General features: G+C 35.2%; 1 protein-coding gene across 2 annotated transcripts in view; it reads right to left on the bottom strand.

Annotated features, from left to right (window-relative positions):
* Positions 1-25282, bottom strand: part of SEMA3E (semaphorin 3E) — a 132651-nt gene that overhangs the window by 49397 nt on the left and 57972 nt on the right. For both annotated transcript variants that reach the window (XM_040063043.1, XM_040063042.1), the window contains exons 3-5: positions 13009-13169; positions 5405-5464; positions 739-858 (exon numbers count right to left, since the gene is read on the bottom strand). In XM_040063043.1, the coding sequence (XP_039918977.1) occupies positions 739-858; positions 5405-5464; positions 13009-13169 (341 nt within the window). The remainder of the gene's footprint in view (positions 1-738; positions 859-5404; positions 5465-13008; positions 13170-25282) is intronic.

The raw sequence follows: 25282 nt of genomic DNA, 5'->3' as shown, positions 1-25282 counted from the left end.
CATTTCCATCTATTAAGTCCCACATTTCCAAGAATGAGTTCCTAAAGCTGTCATCACATGTGCCTTCAGCAACCTAGATTTGATGCCCAAGGAGTTTTACATGCTACTTTAAAATGAGAGGTTGGTAAGTCTGCTGAGTCTGTAAACCTGTTCTAATACAGCTGAGACAGAAAGGATCCCAGTTTCTGAGATATCCAGAAAATTATATTTTTGCATAAGAAATATATTCAAAATATTGATGATATGTTCTTCTTATTGATCTGTGCAGTACTGTTTCACTCAGCTGTACGCATCATTAAGGGGCTAACATGCACTTGCTGAACAAGAACAATATAAAGAAGTAGAATTTACCAAAGATTTGTTAAGAAATTTCATCTCTCATCAAACTAACAATTATTTTGATACATGATGTATTATTTAATGTTAAAACTCCCCCTGAAAATTTAATATTTTTTTCTTAAGAATTATTGTATCAACTTATCTAGTAAAAAACACAGGAAAAAAAACCCTAAGATGAAGAAGTCTGTGAATTCTTTGCATAATTCTCCATCATATACTTTCAAATATTAGTGAGTTCCTCTGATCACAGACCATATTATAGTCCAGGATTACACTTTGTCAGGGAAAACATCTATCATATGAAAACTGAACAATTGAACTTAAATATTTATTTTTAACCACAGAGGCTTTGCTGGAATCTAGACTGAAAGAATCACTACTGCAAAGCAAATTTCTTACCTCTGATGGATGTCCAGCTCTTACGAAAGTACAGAGTGGATCAAAAGCTCCTGTTCCACAAGCCAGAAGATGGGTCCTGTTGTATCGGTGAAGGACACGGATGTAATTTGCACATTCATCCTAGTTTATGTAAAAACAAACAAACAAAACAAACAAAACAAAACAACAAAAAATTATGTGCCCATAGGTGATGTTCTAATATTGAATCTTTCTACTCTACCATCAGTTTCATGGGTGGGAATTTTACATTAAAAAAGCAAGTCTGGAGCACTGATGTTGCATTTTAGATGCTTAACCAGTTAGGAGTTACTAAATTATAAAAATAAACTTTCGTGCTTCTTTAGTCTTGGAAATAGTCTGCAAATCTTAATAGATCTTTACTACGTATTATTGGATACATAAGACAGATATAAGTTTCAGAGCATAAGGCGTGAATGGTCAGCAAACAGCTTTTCTCTAGAGCTAAATAAACTTTATCTCAAGAATTTTTTAATTTCATCTTTAATTTATTGTATAATTAATTTTAATCAATATTTTTTCTATTGTATCAACACATACTTTGTCTCTTTCCACTGTTTAAACCCCTTTGAAGAAGAAATATTCTTTTCCTCCAGGGCAACACTTTGGGACTCATTAGCGTATTTGCAGCTTCATAAATATTACAATTAAATCATTTTCAAACATCCCTTTGAGATGTGGGGTCATTATTCCTGTGCTAAACTAGAAATGGAGACAGTGAGATAAAAGTATCCCTTGATTTTGGGATGCCAGGGATTCCTGGGGTTTGGTTTTAGGTTTGGATTTTGGCTATTTGCAAGGTTTTCTATGAGCAAAATTACTGTTCATTTTATTTCATTGCTCAATATTTCTGCAACTTAGAACCCTGAGCTTTCAGAGTCATGTCAAGTTTAAGACATTTAAAATGGAATTAATCTGAGCTAACTTTAGCTCTTCTGGCATTTAGACATGTAATTTATGCAATTCTCCCAGGCTTTTTCAATAGTCTGTGAAGTAGGCCAGACATCTCCAAAAGGCAATTATTACAATCCTGAAATGAACATGTAAAACAGACTGGAGGAATTTCCTTTTTTGAAAATTTCCAGTTCTTCACTGATGACTACTCTCATTTTTGGACTGCTGTATTTGTGTGAGAACAATCCTAAGTCTTATTAACCAACTGCAAGATCTTAATGTCACAAAGGAGGAGTCTGCAGGGGATTCAGGGGCAGAATTCAACACTTGCAAATACACATTAGGTTCAAAATTAAGAAACCATCTTCCTTCTTTCTTCAAATCCTTGAATCATTCAGTGTAAGTCTTCCAAATGCTCCAGCAAATAAGAAAGGAAAGAAAACTCCCCTGCAACCTGATTCTTAACTGTTCATCCTCAAGATATATCATGCTAATTCATAGAAGTAACCTACATATGATGTAATCTGTTGTGTAATTAAATATTATGCATAAACAAAGGGCAAATCAACCTTTTAATATCTTGCTTTTGGAATTTCTTGATTTGTAACTAATTTGTTCCTTTTTTAAAAGAAATAACATAAAGCCAGACAAACTGAGAGAATAATGGGTTAAAATCAATAGCATGTGATCCTGCTTGCATGGATCAGTACTCAAGGACAGACCTTTCCCATTTTTATGTTCATTTCCCAAATGTTTGTTGACTGGTAGTAACAAAATGTTATTCCATAGTTATTTTATGATTCCATGAAGTTTTTGATTTTGTTCCTGATTCTCCCTCTCCTCTAAGTACGACTTTTTTGACTTCTTCCCTCTGCGCTCAGTGGTGGTCTGTTCTTTACTCCATGGTTTCCTTTTTTATCCAGTCTTCAACTCTTGATCTTTGTGCCAAAATCATTTTAGGGATTTAGGATTTTTTTTTTTTTTTTTTTTTTTTTTTTTTTTTTTTTTTTAATGGGAAAGATCTACATTTTTGTTTCCCTCCTATGTGCCTTTGTGGGAATGCCTGAAAAATTCTGCAAAAAAACATAGGATGTGGAAATACCAAACATAGAAGAAAACTAATTCCAAATGGCTAGACTTGATCATTTATTAACAGATGACAAAAGGTGCTGTTCTGGGAAGTGTCAGGCAAAAAGGCAGTGCTGATAACCCTACTAATAATGTACAGAGAAGGGAAGAGATGCATCATCCAAGGGAACATTGAAATAGGATATCTTTATACTATATCAATTAATTAAACACCAGGGTTGGCTTTAGGATGCCCCACAGATATATTAATAGATCTGTGGAATTTTATTCATCCGGAACTTCTCAGTGTGGAGGAGTGAGGCATCTCTACAGAACTTGATTTCTATATCTGAATGATTTCCAATTCTGATACAGGAATGCAGAGTAATTGAAAACTCTCACTCCACAGGTGTGATTCCTGGCACACTGGATGACAGCTGAAGGATATTTTTTTCCTTGCCTTCACTTGGATTAGAAAAGCATGGCCTTATTTTAAGAGTATGCATGTGTTGTTAAGACAAGCCTTTTTTAACTGTCTTATTAAGTCTGTTACTAGTTCTGAAACTGTTTATGACTACAATACTTGCCATTTTACTGCCATAACATGAACAGTTAACTTTTTTAAGGTTATAAAAGCTTGTACAAGTAGCATTTTCTTTTATATATAAAGAGACAGTAAAGTACATGCAAAGTATTTCAGTGCTGAGAAGCTAATTACAATACTATCAGTTCTACTAAACAATTATGCCTTGAGTAACAGATATTTTGCAAAGAAAAATAAAAAACTAAACAGCATGGAATAAGCAAAAAAGTTTGAAATAGAACAAGATTTCTCTAGAGTCTGCAGTGTGAAAAATAGCATTTAAGAAATAAAAATTGACAAAGGGTTGATTTTAAGACATTATGCTATTAAGTCGATATTGGTTTATGGCTACAATAAATGAAGGTGAAAACAGTAGGAAGGTTTTTGATTCTAATTTAGATCTCTTTCAGGTTGACTAATTTATCTCACTGAATACTGAGCATGGTGATGAAAATTACTAAGGTTTCCCTGATATTAATTAGTGTTACTGGTTCACATAGTCCATACATAATTAAGTCTCATGTGAGGGTCAGAATATTGTTTGGTATTACAATATTTTCAGCTTTTAAAATTTCAATGTATTTTTCTTAAAGACTCTCCTTCGAGAATCTTGTGATTATTTGAAAGTTCTGCTTTTTCCTGCAAAAGCAGTAGTTACACCAAACCTTCATGGTTCAGAGAAAAGTGGGGAACACATGCAGCTCTTTAAATGACCACATTCATATAATGCAAATTTGAGGATTTATAATAAAAAACAGGATTGCAAAAAGGTTTTGAGTTTTAGGGAAACATGAGTCTGAGTGGGCTGTCTTGGCTTTAAACAACAGTACCTATTTCTGCATTTATTTAGCAAAACAAATATTCTCAGACTATCAGAAAATATGTAGTGGTGAGAGAAGGATGGTAGAGCTTTAACTAATAACAGCCTATGCTGAGAGGTGGTATTGAATAAGGCCCAAATAATTTAGATTTGGGATTTATTTAATTTGACCATAAAGTTTAGCCATTGTAGAAAATCACTATTTTCAACCAAAGCCATCTAAAATTATCAAGGATATAAAAGTAACCTGAAAAAGTACAATGAACTCATAAGAATCTTCAAAAGTGATCAGTTCTAGGCCAGGTGAATGGGAATTTTTTATTATTATTAATTATTATTATTATTACTACTATTACTAATTTTCATTTGGTTCCAGTGCCTTAATGTGGAAGTGTTGTCAAGCTTTTACTTCAGAAGAAATCTTTATAACTTCCTAATTTAGTAGGAATATATGTTGGTTATCATCAAGGCTGCACTTTGCTGTGTTTCTCAGCAAAGCTTGCATGTTTCCTTCCATGTCCTACATTCCTGTCACTGTTGCTGTAAAACTATCATAATTTTCAGATCCCTTGGTTCAGTGTGAGCTCTCTCAGCTGTGGGATTTATTAGGTGTACTTTCTGTGTGTTTATAAGCTGCAGATAATGAGCTTGGTGCACTGCAAAATTAAAGAGCCCCCCTCCAGAACTTTCATCCTGTGCTGCCAATGATATCAGCAGTGAGTGTGTCAGTGAGATTTTAGGTCTTTTCTCAGGAACTGATTACAGTCAAGGCACTGAATCACAAAAACAGAACAGTTCTGAGGTGCATTAAAACAGAATATTTTTATTAACAGAACATGAAACCTATGGGACAATACAAATTATGGTGTGTTTTATAATTATTAATAACTTACCTGTTTTTTTTTCAATGTATTCTAGAGAATGTGAATTTTAAAGATAAGCTGGAATGTGAATATGGAGAAGATAATCCATATGTATGAAAAGAAAAGGACATAGAAATGGAAAAGGAGAATTATTAAGGTACATTCTTTGACAGCACCAGAATAAGAATTAGAAGAAAGTTCAGATGATCAAAAGTGTTTATTGCTTGTTTACAAGCTGGTTTGAAGAGCAATTGAACTAATAATTTAATGTGTTCACAGTAGCTACATGTTTTTAAACTGCAACACTTAACTTTATATCTGCACTTTAATCTCTCTTAAGTTAGGGATGCCTGAATCCTTGTTTTGGACCAGCTACCGGTATAATTAAAGTATATTTGATCAGTAATTAGTGCTACTTACAGCATCTCTTCCTTTAATTATGCATTCTTCTGCCTGCAGAGGTGTACTAGGCCAATGGATCTGAGGGGGAAAAAAAAATTAAAAAAAAAAAAAAAAAAAATTGTCAGTCTGATCATGGTAATCCAGCTTTTCCATTATTTCTCATGTGAAAGTTCTCAGGTCAGAAGTACAAAATCATAGAACAGCCCAGGTTGGAAGGTACCCCACAAGATCATCTGGTCCAGCCTTTGGTGGGAATGGGAGTCTAGACAGTCTAGACTATCTATCACTCTGTCCTAGACATCTTTAAAACCCCCACTGACAGGAACTCCAGCATGTCCCTGGCTCCTTGTGAAGTGAGAGCCTCCTTCCTCTTTGAGATGCCATTTAAATACTTAAATACTGGGATGAGTTCCCCCAATAAGCCTTGTTTCCCCTGAGAGAAAAGACTTTCAATCTCTCCTGCATTGGAGCTTAACTGTCTTGATTAGGGTAGCACAGCAAACTCATTAGTAGTCAACAGATTTTAAAGGTAGTTAATGTATGGAACATTTTATATAAATTCAGTAGAAACATCTATGCTAAACTGTCAGTGATTTTCAACATAGCTATTAATTTTGAACTACTGATTTCCTGCTTGAAGTGACACTTAGGAAAGAAAATGGTTTACAGTGAAGTTAATAAGGGTCAGCAATTAACCTTATGGGAATAGGATCAGCCTTTCACAGTCAGTTACTGGAAGTGAAGCCAAATTACACAAGTGAGTTTTTCTTCAGCTACCTATTATATAACATTTATGTTTCATCCCAAATGCATGACTTGTTTGGATGAAAACAATATTAAACAATGACTGATCACACTGGAATGATTACTTAAATTCTTACAACATTTAAAATTGAAAACAAAAACATGTTCACGTCAGTGATAGTGATATCAGGCTTGGCTGAAACCAAGTAAATATCAAAAAAATGATGTCATCATTTTCTGTCTGGAAAGCATTATTAAATTAAAATCTTCTGCTAGACTTTTCTCTCTCTCTTCTTTTTTTTTTTTTTTTTTTTTTTTTTTTTTTTTTTTTTTGTAATTGAACTATCTTAGTTTTCTTGACATAATTCTAATATGAGAAAATGATAAATTATTAGAAAACTTAATTGCAAGACAAGTGGGTATAAATTATGAATCCTTGATGCCTAGGGCTTGAAAGTAAAAGACCCAGTTCTCTTTAATATCTTCATTAACGACTAGGATGTGGAAATCAAAGGACTATTAAGTAAATTTGCCAATGACAAATGTAAAATGGGAGGAGCTGTTGAGGCTCAAGGCACTGCAGAAAGACCAGGACAAATCGGAGGGCTGGGCAATCACCAGCTGTATCAAGTTTAACAAGGGCAAGTGCACTCTGCACCTGGAACAGTGGAACCCCCGTTCTGTGTATGGAGTGAAAGACTGGAGCGCAGCTGGAGAAAAGGACCTGGGGGTCCTGGTCAATGACAAGCTGATTTTGAGTCAGCAGTGCCCTGGCAGTGTTTAGATCTCACACCACCTAAATCCAAGTTAACCAGAACATCTGTTTTCAGTCAGATGGTTTTATAGTCATTTATGAGAGATCAAAAATTACTCTCATCTAGTCTCGACATTGCTGCCTCATAGTCTGGAAAAGTACCTGGACTCTCTGCAATCCCATGAAGGCACTCATCCGGTCATTCCTGGTTCATTCACTGTAGAATTTGGGGTCCACAGTCATTTTTTTAAGTCACTGGTCAGGAGCTGAATGAAGCTTGGGTTAAGCTTGTCCTTAACCCAAAAAAACTAGAAATTATGAGATCTCTAAGATCTCTCAAGGCTATAAGTATGAAGCCACAGCTCTCACTTCCAAAAGACATGTCCTAACTAGCAGGCTAAAATGAGAGCTTTTGCCCACACCAGGTATAGGTGGCTATTAAAAACAGAGGGAATAAAAGTCTGTAACCTGATATTAAATACGCTGTGTGTAGGTGATTACTTTTCATATTTGGAGACTTAGTCCCAATGCTGTTGAAAATACTTCGTATGTTCATTTTCCACTAAAGATATTAAATACATATACAGAATTAAGAGAAAATAATCAAAGAGGTAACCTAATGCTCCTGCTTTGTCTGGAATGTTAAAGAGCAGCTGCATTGGAGCTACATAAATTTGGCCCTTGGTACAGAAAAATAGAATAAACCATGGAGTTACAGAATGCTTTGGGTTGGATGGAGCCCTTAAAGACCAACTCATGCAACCACTTACTATATTCAGGGACATCTTTCACTAAATAATGTTGCTCAAAGCCCCATCCAGCCTGACCTTGAACAGTTCCAGGGCTGTGAGCAAACTGTTCCAGGGTCTCACCACTTGCATAGCTAAGAAGCTCTTCCTAATATCTTCCTAGTATCTAATCTAAATTTACAGTCTTTTATTTTAAAACCTCTGTCTCTTGTCCTGTCACTACAGGCTCTGAGAAGACTCTCTGTCTTTCCTGTAAGGCCCCTTTACAAATTCAAAATCCAGCATAAGGTTTCCCTAGAACTTTCTCTTCAGGTTGAACCCCAATTGTCTCAGTCTGTCTTTAAATGAGAGATGTTCCAGCCCTCTGACCATTTTTGTGGCTCTCCTCTGGACCTGCTCTATCAGTTTCACACCTTTTGTACACGGGGGAACCCAAAGCTGGACACAGTACTCCAGCTGGGGCCTCAAAAGAGAGGAGTAGAAGGGCAGAGTCAGAGGTTGTGAAGCAGTGTAGGAATCGACCTTAAATGCTCATAGCAAATTACTGATTTCTAAGGCAAGTCCATCTTCATTGCCTGAAGTGCATTGGTCTGAATTATAACTCTAGCAATAGATAGATGTCTCCTGAAGAAGTTTTTCTATCCAGAAATTACTTTATAAACTCCTAACTCTTGCAAGGCTCTTGAGTTTTAACATAAATATTAAGATTTTAATCTCTTCAAGAGTATTTTAGAATTGAAAGTAAAAAATCCTCTGCTTGTCAGACATCATACCCAATTTCAAATTAGCATGACATAGGATGTGTTTGCACTGCACAAAAATCCAGATATTAATCAGCTGCAATGGTAGTCTTTAACCTGCCATGTATTACTTTTCCTGATGTTTATGTTTTAGAGGTGTGACAATTACCAGCCTTAATTTTTAATTAGTTCTCTGCTGGGATTACAACCATTTGGCAAGCTATCCGTAAGTATTTTGGGAAATCTCTCTGGGTATACAGACTGTACTAGCATCACATTGGCATATTTTCCACTGGACTGCAGTGTTGACATAACTTTTGGCTTGAATATATTTTTTCAAGATTTTTCACTGCTTCAGATTATTATGAATTAATTTTTTATATTGCTGGTTTACTGACGTTTTCTCCTATTGTACCACAGTATTCTCATCCTTGAGACCTGGATGATGTAATTTTAGCACTTTAAGGGGTAAAGCACTGTAGTGAAAAGATATTTTTAAATATACTCATCATGGGGAAAAATGGAGTTGTAAGGCAGTACCGATATGAGGAAACTTTAATTGGAGCTGGAATGCTAATTAGTGTCTCCAATTGTGAATCCTCTCCATTCAGCCACTAGCTTTGAAAAACAGGATGGTTATCTATACCGAAAACTAATTTAAATAAATTCTATGAGCTTTATAGCGCTTCAGGCCAAAATAGACTACTGTGTGTTCTAGTCTGAACTCTAATGTGTCACAGGGCAATTAAGCAATTCAACCAGCCTGTCCCTGGTTTAAGTTAATAAATAGTGCTTAATTACCAGCTTGTTTGGCTGAAGCACAAATTCTTTAAAAATATCTGCTGATGACTGGATATTGCATATATTTATCAACAAATACATGGCCACCTTCCCTCTTGGAAGGTTATTCCAATGGATAATCAAACTCACTAAATTGTGTGCTTCTTATTTCAGTTTGCATTTGTGCACTTTCCTAGACAGCATGCAAAGAAGACACAAGCAAGCCCCGCTCTCACAGACTTATGTTCAGCCAGCTCTGGAGTGGAAGTAGAGCTTCACTAGAGGCAAGATATATCATGAGGTCTCTATAATTTATTACAGCAGAGATACAACCCCAAATCTGGAGCCATCTCACACTAGGTGAGAAGCAGCATAATTGAAATCTGCCTGCAAAAGCTCATTTACAGAAGTGGGAAGGTTTCTATTCAGAATCTGATCTCCCTAAGGACCTTGAAGCAGAAGCTATCTGTAAGGAATTTGTGGGCAAATAGGAAGAGCAGTTTATTTTCACTCCAATATGAGACAAAAAGTGGGAACAAAGATTCCCCCTTCTCTAGGAGCTGTTTGACCAGTGGTGATGAGCTACTGGCACTGGCTCAGATTTGCTGTTAATTAAGATCCTCTCTGGCAACACTTACAATGAACTGCAAAGTTTTTAAAAACAAATCTGGCACCAGATACCAAAGAAAGTTCTCTATCAGTCTGTTAGATCACTACAAGCCTTGATGGTTTTGGACCAGCTCTCAAATATGAGTAAGGTTTTATTCCAAAGATGGTGTCAAAGAGAACAAATTCTTAGGGAAAGCAAAGGTTTAGTGGAATGTGCCTACAAAGATTTGGCTTTACACAAGGTTTTGAGTGCTTATATGGCTCTAATTTTCTGTAAACACTCATACTCACGTTTCATATTCTCCCTCATTCTTGCTACTCTTAGTGTTAGGGCACTCTTCATATAGAAACAAAACATCTAAGTAACATTCAAAAACTTATAGCATTATGTGTAAAATACTCTAAGCAAGGATATAATAAACTCTGCATATATTAAATGAGAGATACAAAGAGCAAAGTAGGCAAAAGACACTTTTTTTGACAAATAGAGAAGTGAGTCTTTCCCTGTCCAAGGTGACATGGAAGGTTTTTCCCACAGTTGAGAGCTCAATCCAAATATCTGGATTTCCCCAACAATGCAAGAATCACAGCAGTATTTTTTTTTTTTTTTCCATGAAGGTTTTTTCCCCCAAATTTTTAGGGTTTTTTTTTTTTGTGTATATGAAAATTGGTGAGGATAAAATGTGTTTAAAATAATTTGGTAGAGATTTACATAAACAGCCATTAGCTTACATGAAAAAGGTATTATCTACCCTTCAGAGTGTTACAGTGTATTTGAAAGCTGAAGAGAATTGAACCTGAAGAAAACATGTAGTCTATTATATACAGATTTATAGGAGGCATACCTCATACGCATCACAAGTTAAGTTTTTTTTGAAATTTGGATTTCTTTGGCAGTCAACAGGTCTCAATGCAAAAGCATTTTATGTCCACTCAGCATTTAGTTGTTTTCCTTTGGGATAACTTCTAATATGCTGGCTAGAACTGAATTATTTGGTCATTTTACAGTAAAAGGCATAAATCTCCAGTTGGGAATGGATTTCAGTTTGGTTTTTAAAAAGCATATTCATATTCCAAATTGTTGAGACAGGGATGACTATGAATTAAAAGACATAAACTGTTTTCTGGGTCACAGAAGTTGAAGATCAATATGAATCTGCCCAAAACTTCATGAAACCTTTGTTTTCAGTGAGTCATCCTGGTTACCAGAGAGAGAATAAAACCCAGGAACTTGTCTGCACTCATATACTTTCAGTGGATTACAACTTCTAGTTTAGATTAATTAAGTTAAACTCTTCATTCTAAAAGAAAAGGTCAAAGACAAACCAACACACAGTTAAAGATAGATTAATTAAGAACTTTGGTAAAAATTAATCAACCAATCTCTCAACTCCAGGAACTTTCCCTAACGTATCTCAGCAATTAAGGTTTCCTATAACAAAAATGTCTTATTCCACACTTTTGCTGATAGAGCTGTAAAATGATTTCCACAACTATCCCTGAACGAGATCTGCACTGAGTGAACACTGATAAAAAGAGAAAAAGCTCATGACATTTTTATTCATGGGAGATAGGTCCCAGTGAGCTCATGTTTCTATACGTGCCAGGCCAGCTTCATTTATTTCAGTTTCTCATCTTTTTCATCAATTTGCCACACTCTGCACAGGTCTCCAGAGAACATGGTTTCAGCGTAAATGGCTGATATTCCACTTAAAAACAAGAAGTGGAGCAATGAACTTCAAGTGAGTCCAGATGGGACCATGGTGGTTGGACAGAAGCATGAAGTGCTATCCTGTCATCTTTCCTCACAGATTTACTGCCAAATGGAGAAGAAGAGAGCGCTTATTTTATAGAAACAAATGCTCTCTAAATGCTTTTGCATCTCTGAGCTCTAATTTCTTGTCATAGGATATTATTAATTTGTATTCAAATGAAAAGGAATTAACTTATATCTCACTGTTGAGGGAAAAACCCCGGTATGTAACTCTGCTCCCTGAGGAGTTAAATTCTGGGGTTTTTTTTGTTTTTTTTTTTGGTTTTTTTAAACATAGATAAATTCTCAAATAACCTCCCTGTGCAGATTCATACCCCATATCTAGTATTGACATTCCTAAATGTTTATAAAAAGAATAAAGCTTATTATATCTGTTCACAGTAGTGGAACATGATAATTATGCTTGGAGATAAGCAAAGACACTTATGGTAAAGATGGTCAGTGCTGACGTAAGAATAGTGAAGGGGCAAGGGGGCAGAAAGAAAAGAATTTGAAACATCAGTGGCCAGTGCAATATAGACATCAACAAAAATATTGATGCCCAGGGACTTTATTTTATTTTACTCATTTTTAATTCTACTTATTAATTTGAAAATAAATGAAAATAGATCAAAATACACTGGGAAAATTTAAAGAAGTAGATAAGGAAAACACTGAAATATTTCAGGAGATCATTTATCCACATTCAAAATGGTTGAACAATGGAACAATGCTCTTTGAACAACGGAACAATGCTCCTGCTAGCTTACCTTACTATTGTAAGTTTCCAATTCTATCTTCCAAGGGCAGAAGTGAGTAAGGAGTCCAGGGCTCACATCAGCTCAGACTCTGGCCTCTCCACTTCAGTTGTCAGTTTGCCAATTACTTGTGGTTTCTACAATGTACTGAGTTCTCTGCTAGGATTATGACTTAACCCACCTTTCTCCCACAGACCACTGAGTAGCCTTCAAATGTCACTTTCAGTAATTATGCAATAGCACCTCTGCCCCAAATCAGTGCAAAATCCAGTCTCTAAAGAAGGTTAAAAAAAAAACAGCTGCAAGGTTTATGCTGCTATTGAAAACTTCCTATAGTATACATGCTATTTTTTTTTCCCTTAACATTTTTTCTTCTGAAACTCCCCAAAAATACCAGGGAGATTTTATTCCTCAATAATATGGTGGAGATACAGAAATCAGATATCTACAAATGTGAAGTGCTCTAAACATCCATAACCATGCTTAAATTCATTGAGAATTAGTTATATCACCCCAAGTCTCTTCATCCAGAGAGAGCTTTATGGGTGAAGAGGGGAAAAAAATGGTAATTAGTGTATTTTTCTTAAATATAAATATGGCCTTGGAGTTCGTGTACAAAACACCTACAAAAACTCCATGACCTCAGTTCATGTAATATCCTGTGCTATGTGTTGTGACATGAAGTGATTAATACATAAAAAGATATATATATATATATAAGGCTTTTTACTCCACCTCTCGGTAGTTGTCACTGATTCGATCCAAACTGAGGGAATACAAGAGGTCTCTTCCTCCCACGAACAGTCGCTCTTGATACTCATCCAGCAGCATTATATGAAGTCCAAGATATCCAAACGGGCTACGAAAGACTGACGTCCTGTTTAAATCCCAGAGCTCTGAAATACAATCAGAGTGTTCATGATAAATACCAAACAGCTTAGCTTTCATGGCTTCATTTTCATATCCTCCTAGGGAACTGGGCGAGAAGTTGAGGGACATTAAAATGTTAATCATATAATCTTTGAGTAAGAAAGAGACATGAAACACCTGGGAACAATTTTCAAACTAAGCCAGTTCTTCAGGAGGTTTGTCTCTGAGTCATTACATAATAATCTTTACACCTAAAATACGAGATGGAGAGGGATGAAAATTAGCTTTCTCCTGGACAGTTTCTGAATAAGAAAAAATACTTCTTAGAACAGTAACGGCAAATGGGGGGAAAAAAATGAATGAATTGAGGGAAATTTAAAAAAAAAAAAAAAAAAAAAAAAAGGGGGGGGGGGTGGGTGGGATTGTGTCTTTATGCCAAACTCCAGGTTTTCGGTGTACACCCGATTTCTACCTGGGTTTGTATTTTTAGGAGGAAGGTGTTGTGGGTTTTAAACCTAGCACTGTGTTCACTCAGTTCACTGAATGCATTGCCTCTAAATTCAGTGGAAATAGTATGAAATCTGTGAAATGCATGTGAATAATTTTCCAACACTGATTTCGTAAAGAAATGCACTGACCTGATATGGGAATCTGAGGTTTAGCTGTACATGATCCAGGCTAAAGCCAGTTTCACTGAGAAAAAGAAATTCATTCTGGGTAATGTTGCAGAAACTTGGATTCAGGCCTCAGGAAGCAAGAAGGAGGCAAAACATGGGAATCTCAGTACTGTGGTGCAGAGCACAACCTGGCTTTGCAACATGTCAGAGAGGCTGAAAATAATTTTGCTGTTAAGAAGCCTCAAAAGGAGTCATTTGAGAGAGTACCCGTGGCCTCCCTCCGAAACGAGAGCTTGGACTGGGGGAAAGCAACTATGCTCTTATGCCTGTGCCATAGGAACTTGTTAAATTTTGAAGAAATCACTCGTGGTAAAAGCGATTAAATATGTTTATCCTAACAGCTTTCCATAAGCATGATTCTTTCAATTGTTTGGATGTGGCCTTGAAGCTGATGTTGGAGGAAGTGGGATTGTCCCTAAGCTAGGGATGACAAATGAGCTGCCATCCAGTTTGGAGGCTCCTGCTCACATGCCACACCAGCAGTTATGTTCATTTGTCCATGTTGCAACATATGTTGCTTCACAGCAACATAGAAACCACAGCCAATGTTCTGTAAGCAAGAAATTTAATGTTTGAAAAGAGTATTAATTTAATCCAAAAAATTAACACAATTTCTATTATTTTTAAATTATTAAGTATATTGTGTATGTGATAATAAGGGATTTTAATAAGAGGATAAATATATTTTGCTTCATTTACTAGGTAGGCTGAGTTCAGGTCAACAGAGGCTAGAAGTAACTAGTTTCTGAAAGCTGTTTCCTTAGATGATAAAATTTACATCAAAGGAGTCGTAGTAAAAATTTGGCCTCACACATGATGTCTTTCTCGAGTGATCTTCAAGCAGAATCTATTAAATAATTGTACCTGTGTGGAACTGGCCTCACTTAACAAATGAAAAACTAAGTCACAGAGAGTAACATCATGATGAAGAGAACAAGAGACCTTTTTTGTCTAAGCATTGCATACTAACCAGTGGATAGACACACATTTTTTGACAGTGATACACTCAGCACACAGCTGCACAGCAATGTGGAAATGGCACTTTCAAAGCCTGCTCTCGCCAAGCAAAGGAGCAGATTGCTGTTTTTGGAAGAACATTGCTTGTTTCTGAACAGATTAGAAATTAAATGAAAGCAGAGCTAGAAATACACTTATTGGTCCTAAATAAAGGCACTTTTTATTTGTAAGAATTTTAATAATTCATTATATTTTATTTTTTAATCAGTCTTGGAGTGAAAATAATTACATTTTAAATTCTAGTTATATACAAGCAACAAAAGGTTACTGTGGTAGCTTCCCCTGATTTATTTTCATATTGTCCTGAAGGCAAATTGTTCATAAATGAGACAATGTTTCTTTACATATATCAGAGATATGACACATGTGTTCTCAAGATGAACAGTTCTCTACCCAATCACATAAATTGGTAATTGCATAAGACAGTCCTGCAAAGCACACCTGTGAATCTTATTGTCTTAAATGGAAGTTGAGAATACTAGACATCTTTCAAGATCAAACTTGTAAAAAGAGATGTTTCTAAGACTATGGCCAGCAAACTACACAGACATGAGGTAACTATGGGGGTAGAGAGAAGAATAGAAGTGAAACCAACATCTGGAAGGGCTGGAAAACAAGCAGTCAGGTTTGGAGAGTGATTTTGTACTGAATCACAAGTGTAGCAGATTATGTAGATCCTTTGAAAGGTAGCAGAATTTCCATATGTTGTCGGATACATGAGATATCAGGATAGTGCAAGCAAATAGAATTCAGCATTTCCTGAATGCCTGGGGAATGAGTGGTCTGGGAGTCTAAAATGGTACTAGAAGTATGCAAATTCTAGGCAAGTGAATCTCATCATGCTGTGGTTTGACAGAGGTTCTGAAGCAGTGGAATATCATTTTTGTGTGCTATGCACCTTCAGCAAGGCTGGTTGGCTTCAGTGTAGCCCTGCAGGAATGCAGCTGTACTGCTTCTGAACGAGCTGCTGCCTCCACACATAGCACAGCTTTCGTGCTCGCACAAGTGCGCTGTTAGTTCTTACAGTCACGGAACGGTTTGGGTTGGAAGGGACCCTAAAGATCATCTGGTTCCAACCCCCCTGTTACAGTTTCTCCAAGCCCAGTTTTCTCCAAGCCCAGTTCAACCTGGTCTTGAACACTTCCAGGGATGGGGAACACACACCTTCTCTGGACAACCCGTGCCAGCATCTCAACACCCTCACAGTAAATGATTTCTAACATATAATCTCAACCTGTGCTCTTACAGTTTAGAGCCATTACCCCTTGTTCTATCACCACATGCCCTTGTGAAAAGTTCCTGTCCAGCTCTCTTGTAGCCCTTTTAGGTACTGAAAGCTGGTATAAGGTCTTCCTAAAGTTTTCTCTTCTCCAGGCTGAACAGTCCCAGCTCTCTCAGCCTACCCTTATACTAGAGGTGCTCCAGTACTCTGATCATCTTTGTGGCCTCCTTTTGACTTGTTCCAAACAGGTCCACCTCCTTCTTTTGTGGGGGCCCCAGAGCTGAGCACACAGATCACTGAACTGTGCAATGCTGAGTTGCCCTTGGTCATTGAAATCACAACACAATTAGGAGTGAGGAACTTGGATTCAAAGTTTTAAGCAAATTTCCCCAAAATCTACCTTCAGTTATCTTGAAGAATCTTATGCTCACAAGGGTCATCTTGTAAATACAGATTCCTTGAGAGTCATATTCCTGGTCATGCTGATACCCTTTAATTAAAAAAAAAAAAATAAATAAATAAAATTGAAAAATCAATTTCTAGGTAATGTCTACACTTGGGCATAACCCAAAAAGAGGTTGTTCCTCTGCCTAATACCAGGATTTAATGTTCATGTTTATGCTGGGCACATCTAGCAGTCTTACAAAATCAGATGCAAGTGCAGTTTTCTGCAACAGCTTGGCCAGAGAAAATGTAGTGCTACCTAACCTTTGTAAAATATTCTAATGGCTAAATCGGTCACCTGAGGAACAGCAGGCGTAAGGTCAAATTCCTTTTCTAAATGGACTGAAACTCAGATTTTCTCCTTCCATGAAGAGGTCTAATCACAAGTTATTAGCTTCTAGATTAGTAGGGAAGGATGGATGCTTTCCCCATTTCCTTTTGAAGCTATGCAACAAAACATTTAAATATTTATTTAATATTTAATCAACTATACAAACTGTTCCAGCACATGGTCTAGAAACCCTTGGCCTCTCCCTCGTGTGGGAATGACTAAGGGTATCAGTTGAACAGAACCCTTCCTTTTACTGAGTTTCTGTAAGTTTCTGTGACAAAGAAAGAAAAAAAAGTACTTTCTCTGTTAAGATCTTGCATAAAGAAGCAAAAAGCCAGAGACACAGAGGATGAATTATTCAGGGTGAATATATTGCTAGTACTCAGCACACAGAAAAAAGTAGAAAAGACCTTTCCTACTCTTATCTTTTGGTAAAAACAAATCTTCTGGAGTACTGATCCATAAATTTGGGAAAATGTTATCTTTTGTGCTATAGTGCTTTGCCATTTTAATCTAAAGACTCAGGATCGTAACTAAACCCACACCATTGCAGTACAAACAGCATTTTACTCAACAAAGGAAAGACTGCTTCAATATTTACATACTCTTCTGTGGCACTTCACTTTACCTGTGAAAGCTTTAAAGCAAGTCTGGACTGCTGAATTACATTTCATAAGAGAACAAATCTTATTTCTTTCTGCTTTAAAAGCTGAGAACAAACTTGATGGTTTGCTATCTGTCTGAAAGAGCTTGCTGGCAAATATTCACACTGATCTTGCTTAACACATTATCTCTTATAGCAGATCTACTTTGGTGAGAATATTAATATTGTATACTGTTTTACAAAATAGATTCTATTGCACATTGGTCTAACAATGTTAATTATATTTCTAATAGGCAATTTCTTGAATATTTTAATGAGTAGTACATAATTCTAACTTCTAATATTATTTTAGAATAGTCATTTCTTCCATTAGAAAAAAAAATAAATAAAAAAGGAACTCTATTTTTATTTCAGTGGTTTTTAAATATCAAGGATGGATAACCTAAATATGCTTAGAAAATTACGTGCAAAAATCTCAAAACTGCTCCATAGGAACCAAACTATAGTGGCCTTTCATTTATAACACATTCTAAGAATTTAAGCATGTTTTGAGTAATATATAACTTTGGACCTTGAATATAGACAAGTATCACTGCAAACTTTTAATCTTTTTTGTTTTTCTCAGGGAGTTATATAGCTGCTGCTGCTCTACTCTGTTCTACTCTGTTCTTCATAGTATTACATCATCACAACTGCACAAGTCTATTGCCTTTGCCCTTTTTTGCCCTCATAAAAATCTTTGGCTCCCCTTTTAAATTCTTCAGAAATATAGTCTCACCTCCCACACTACTGCGTGCTGCAGATCATTCTTCTGTTAAAGAAGTTTTCCAGATGCAGGGCACTGACAAATGAGTCCACACAAGGTGGATGTTTTAGTGCTGCTTTGCAGGAAGAATTAATGACTGGGGTTGCCTTCTGTCCCCATCAATAATGTAAAAGGCCACTGATATAAAGTCTAGGCAATGTGAGCACCTGAATGACATCCTATGCTTCAAATTATTGGCATAGTCCTGGAATATAGACACTGCAGTGGAACAAGTTTTTCAAGAACTTTGTGAACCTTATGTAATTTTAATTAATTTAGCTGACAAGTGATAAAAAAATCTGCTTCCATTTGACAAGAAAGAGACAGAAACAAAAATGAGGAAAAAGAGACGTAGAGTAGAGCCTGAAATATCTGAGACAGTTTATGAACTACAGGTCAGTCGTAAGATCAGGTAATATATATATATCTTCTGTTTTAAAACACTGATACTTTAAGGCAAATATTTATTTGAGGGTACTCTAAAGACTCATCCATCACAAGGTCAAAAATATAAACTTACAAACAGTTGAATGTTTTTGATAAGGTTAAGACCTCTAACTAACAATATTCTATATAAAATTAGTAGCAGGAGGCAGAAAATTTATTTCCAGGGAAAAAAAATAGAGTAAAATTCACCTAACCTGCCCAATTCTTTTAAATATTAGATTAACAATTTTTATTTTCAGTCAAATATAACCCTGTAAATATAATGATAGAGTCATGATAGTGATTGTCAGGTAAAGAAAATTACATTAACTCAGGTCAAACAGCAAGGAACTGAACTGGTTGGGAAGCAGAAAATGGGACAGTGCTAACTGGCCAGAAGTGGCCAAAGTAAATCCTCCTGCATGAGATTTGATAGAAATATCTGAGCTAAGAACTGTAATAGCAGAATTAATTACAAATAGTAAACTAACTAAAAAATCCAGGGTAGTAGTAATGCTGAAAGACACCACTACAATTTTAAAACACTGTTCTTAAGATAGTTTAGTGTTTTATTGGGAGAAGATGAATCAGTAGGAGATAGGTTTAAAAGTCTGTGAGGGAGACTGAAGTATGAGCTTTCACTGCTTGAGGTTTTATCTATGTGGCTGCCAGGCAGATGCCTCAGAAACTTGGCAGGGTAGGAGACAGAAAGCAAACTCTAGTAACAACAAGCAAAATCCCATTAGTCCATAACTACTTTCATATGATTCAACCCCTGCTCTTAACAGCAGGTGAGTTTGGCTGTCGAGCTCTGTTTGGAGTATGTAATTGGCTTCATGAAGGGAGCTGGTGCAGCAAAGCCCATGAATAATGTTGCTTCTCTTCCTCTAAATGTTCTAGATTTCGTGATGAAGTTTAAATTATAGTCAAAACTTCAAATAAAGTCTTTCCCTGTCACTCTGTCCAAATTACAGAGGCAAAAGTTTCTGAAATTAAAAGGTACAATTTGGGAAGATAAGAATAGTTTTATTCTGTATGCAAGAAAAAACACTCTTCTGGCTTTTTTTCTCCCTAAGAACATCGGAAAAACCTTACACTGGAAAACATAATAATTCTTAGGAAATATTTTTTTCGTCTAATTCTACTCAGATAATGACAGAAAATGTTCTGTGTAGCTTGAATGTTCTTAACACAGATAACCATGATAGTTCAAGTCCTAATCCTTTATATGTCCATTTCAAACTATTATATGTCACATATATACTGTGATATATGTGTATTCTGTCACATCTAGCAAATACTTAGCTTTTCTTCCCTGATGGCAAAATAAGCATATTCAGTCAGTAGCACTTTAGCTGGTTTGGTTTTAGTCACTTAACAGCAGAAATATAACCATTACAAAAAGACCAGGGTTTATAGTGTTAGTATATTACATAACAATAAAAACATATATGCTTACACAGTATTTTATAATATTTTCAGTTCTTGCTGGAAATTTCTATGGTGTGCATGAGTTTAAGGGTAATCACACACCATCTTCATACAAGCTAGATTTACAGCAATTTTAAGATACATTTCTAGATTTACATGCTAGTCCGATTAAACAAACAAACAAACAAACAAACAAACAAACCTGATATTCAATTTACTGTTACTAATTCTTAAAAAGAAATTAAATTCACTGTAAAAAAAACCTTGATATTTTTGAGTTTTAATCATCCCTACCTAGAAATGATGGATGATTTACAGATTGTTTTAGAAGAAAACCTCTTTGTAAGTCAAATGAAAGCAGTTACAGAACCTGCTAAACAGTCATGTATGTTGAAGTGATATTTGTTTTCTGACACTAACACATTTGACCTTACCAATTTCTGGATCTTACTGGTCTTTATTACAGCAGTAAGATAGTATGGTTTCTCACAGAAGGCCTAAACCAGAGCTCACCTGCCATTTTTCTCAATTCAGGTAATTAATTTTGACCTAGGTAATCCCACCAATATATATTAAATAATGTGGAATGGTATAGGGAAGATAATTTTCCTTCTGTATTTTATCTGAACCTGAGAAACAACTGACAGAGAATCAACTCAGAATGTGAAGAAATTTTCATAATTTCAAAATTAAACTATTATATAAATTATGTCTACCATTCATTATGCTTTTAATGATAGTATATAGTTTTCAACAATAACATTTTCAAATATTTTAAATTAAGCTTACTATTTTATTTTCCATATCTATTTCAAGTTAGAGGGTTATTGGTTGCAGAGTTGTGAATTTTTTTTTTTTTTTTTTTTTTTTTTTTTTTTTTTTTTTTTTTTTTTTTTTTTCCCCCCCCCATTCATTTCAGTATTAGATAGCAAATTTTGGCACTCATTCAAACAAATTTGCTATGGTAAATTGACGTACTCATTATACCATTATACTCTACTATCAAAAAATTTGTTTAGGTTACCAGTGGGAATTTTCTTGTAAAAGGGACAGGCATCCCCAAAATGCCATCTGACAACACAGTTCAGAAATGTGGTTATGATAGAAAATATCAAACATTTTCTTATACACTGTGGCTGTTATGAACTCCTAGGTTTCGGTGACCTGCATAATATGGCTGCCTACAATCTTCTGAACTTCAAATCCTAATGATCTCTTACTTTTAGGAAAGCATTTTAGGAGATGATAATACATGATAGGTAATGTTTTGGATAATAAATATTTTCATCAATATTATAAATTTCTTTCTGAATGGTAGACTGTATGATAGAAAGCTTCAGAAATGTGTTTTTGTATTAAAACATTCCAGCAGAAATATAAACTGGAATTTTTTACTGTGCAGCTATTCCAGTCTATGGAAGACACAAGCATCCATGAAATAGTCCTTTTGAACTTTATGCACTTCATCCAATGTACCTCTAAGGAAGTAAGCACAGAAAGGTCCTTTTGAAATTATACTCACAGATGATGTTTCACATTATGTTTAATACCTTAATAGTGTTAACAAGTGAAATAATTGATTTATAAAACTTGAGTTTTAGAAGGTGCATATGGTTCAAATAAGCACAGACCTCTGCTGATGAAACACAGACAGTCCAGTCTCTTGAGGACCTGATTTATTAAGGTGTACCAGTTACTACATGCTTATTACCACACCAGCATGGGAAGAGGAGAATTCTTCTTATGGAGAGATCCTGTGTTTTGACAGAAAGAGAATCTGGTGCTTTCATTTAAAATGAAGATGCCAAGAGTCAGGGGGTTTATGCTATTCAAAATGACTGTTAAATTGAATTTCCCCTGTAAAAGATGGATTAAAAGGAGCTATCTCATGTGATTTTCAGAGCATATGCTCTTGGGCAGGATGGCATGTGATTGACAGTGTATGTAAGGCTATCTGGAGACATCAACAGGAAAAAAAAACAGAATCGAGGAGAAAGGAGGCATTGTAAGAAAAGCAAAAGGCAGAGGGAAAATTGAAATGGAAATAACTAAAAAGATGAAAGGAAATTTTCAAGGTTTTTTTTTGTTTTGTTTTTTTTTGGTTTTTTTTTTGTTTTGGTTTTTTTTTTTTTTTTCCCTGTGAAATAAATTACTCACAGCATATGCAGAGTTCGAGACAACATTCCATAGGTGAGTTCAGAAAGACTTGCTACACCTCATGCACTGAAATAAACTCAATTTTCCCCGAGCACAGAAACTCTATAAATAGCAGTGAATAGACTTATCTAGAAATGAACACTTTGTTAGTCCAAAGTTCGTTCTTTTAATTGATCTTCTCTGGAAAGACAAAGACTTAATTCCCAGAAAAGAGATGTATTCAGCTGCTACATCAGTGTCCTTGGAAGGCCAACCCCATGTGAGTTAACTGGCACTAATACATCCATGATTCGACCCTACTTTTCCTGATATATCTCAAATACTTTTAAATATTAATGAAAAATGATCACATCAAATGTATTTTTGTTGCTTTTATTTTAATTATGTTATTTTTTTATGAAAGAATTCAAGATATTTTACTACAGGGTGGGATATGTCATATTCAGCTTTTGTTTTGTTCAAAGGCGTCTTGTTTAAGGTATTTATCCAGATGTCTTTTTTATCAGAACAAAAGAAAGAGCTATTCCCAAATGGCATTTTAAAATTCCTTTATAAGAGCATCTAAGCAAATATAAATAGAAAATAGTAATTTCTATAATCCAAATTTTAAGAATGTAAACTAATTTTTAGATACATAATGAACTGTAGGTCAATTCCACTTTAAAATGCATTCTATAAATAAATAAAGGTTGTATTTTATCAATGTTTGCAATTTTAATCAGTGCAGTAATGGGCAACACTTAGAAATAGCTATCTTTATTGTCTCCTCTGTTTCTCCCCCAGTATGCCTAATAATCTGTAAAATGATGGTTAAGTAAATGCCTTGAAAGAAAGAGACAGAAAAAAGCTTTATTTGAATAACAGGACATATTTGAAACCTTTCAGAATCAGTAATGCTTTGCAAATATTAACAGTCAAAACATTCTTCTGCCATTTGATTTTGAGCTGGTAGAACTCAACACAGTTGGTCCTAAATAATGTAACTGGAGAATAAAAGTCAGTAATAGGCAGCTACTAATGGTCATGTAACTATAATAAATTTTATAATGGACTGTTGCATATTATCCTCAAACCTTCATGGATATGTCCACCCATCCTCCTTTTCCATTTTTTCCCCCACACTATTAATTTGTTTCTGATGGATTTTGCAAGATAGAAAAATGATAGCGCTTGTTTAGAAGTTTATTTTTCTTTGATATAAACATTATCTTTTCTCATGCCACATTTGATCATCCAACAGTCATACAATAGAAATAGACTGTGCTGAATTTCAACTGCAGTTTGCGTTCCTAAGCCTTTCAGATGCTTTTAGAAAAATACCCAATGATAACAAAAGTCCCTCTTAGGTTGAAGAGAATTCTGCATTAGAACAGAGAAACAGTCTCCTGAACTTAAAAGTAACATCTTTATATCCTCAATTGACCTAATGGTAATTAAAAAAAAAAAAAAAATTAACCTCTCCCGCTTCAAAATGGAATATTGTCTCACTGTTCTCTCTGTTCTGAATAATTTTGCACAGGATGTAATAACACCATACATTTATGGGTGTTTCTTCATTAGTTCCTTCTTCACTCTATATTAGAAATTCACCTTCATCTGGATGCTTTGTTTGACACTGGGGCTTAATTTCAGATGTTCTGGGGTCAATCTGTCTTTTCTACTTATACCTGGCATTACAGAAGATAGAACATGAGATAATTTCATTAATGTTCTTTATTTCTCACAAGGGCTACTGATGTTTAGAATTATAGACATACTATGAAAATGAAGGATTGATATATCGGATCTGTTTTTGTATACTGAAGAGTTGTACAGAAGTCCATAGAGATCTAGGGATTAAATCATAGACTCATAGACAGTTTTGGGTTGGAAAGAACCTTCAAAGATTATCTACCATAACCCGCTGCCAAAGCCAGGGATTGTCACTGCTTCCACCAGCTTGGTGACATACACAAACTTCCCAAGGGTCGTCTCAATCCCACAGCCTATATTGCTGTTAAAACATTAAATAGCACCAATCCCAGCACAAATCCTTGAGGAATACCCCTCATTAACAGATTATGTCCTGCTCAGACCTGAAAAAATACACAGACCTGGACAACTGTTTTCTCCAGGAATTTCTAATCTAACTGGAAAGCACAGCCAAAACAAAATTAAAAAAAAAAAAAAAAAAAAAAAAAAAAAAAAAAAAAAAAAAAAAAAGGAATTTCCATCATGAAGATAGGGTAAATGAGAAAATAATTATTTCAATATTCACAGAATTCTCCAGGGTTTGAATCTAGCTCTACTTGATTTGCACTGATCACTCAGCAAGTCTGCATAAAACTGCTGGACAGTTCATATTTTGAATGTAAGCACAATGGTGGATGACCCATAGGCTACTGTCCTGAGAATTTGCCCGAAGAAAAAAAGGGAGCAGAACACACAAAAGATATTGGAACTGGAAGAGAACATTTTTCAGACTCTTAACGAATTTGTAAAGATTTTGGGAAGATGTTTCCATCCCAAACTGGAATAAAAACCACAAATACAGAATAAAATACAAATACTGGAATAAAAACCACATTTTCAAACATAAAAAAAAATCAGTTATTTTCCCATGCATGGAATTATTTTGATAATTTTACATATTTTTATTAATGCAGTCCTCTGTTTTTATAGTAAGTCAACTAACATTTCAGAATTACATGTTCTTAAAACAAAACAGGAGTCTTAATTTAAAACATGTAAATACCCCTCTTTTTTTGCCAAAATATTAGTCAATGGGGAAAAAATAAAATTTCCATGATCTCATGCTTCACAGAGGAAAAAACCCTAAAATCTGTACAGAAAGCAAAGAACTTCTGCATATTAATATGCATTCTCTAAAAAGATGTATCTTTAATAAAATTTTGCTATCTCCTAAAGCAATAGGTATTCTGGAAAAAAATGCCATGGATTTTTCATAGCAGTGTGTAGAAATAGAAAGATGTAGAGAAAAAATTAGAATAGAAGACAAAATTCAGAATCCTTTCACAAAATTACA

Source organism: Hirundo rustica, chromosome 4 (genome assembly GCF_015227805.2).
Source record: "Hirundo rustica isolate bHirRus1 chromosome 4, bHirRus1.pri.v3, whole genome shotgun sequence".
NCBI classification, from domain to species: Eukaryota; Metazoa; Chordata; class Aves; order Passeriformes; family Hirundinidae; genus Hirundo; species Hirundo rustica.
The sequence above is the reverse complement of the archived record's forward strand: the minus strand, read 5'-3'. Positions and strand labels throughout refer to the sequence as shown.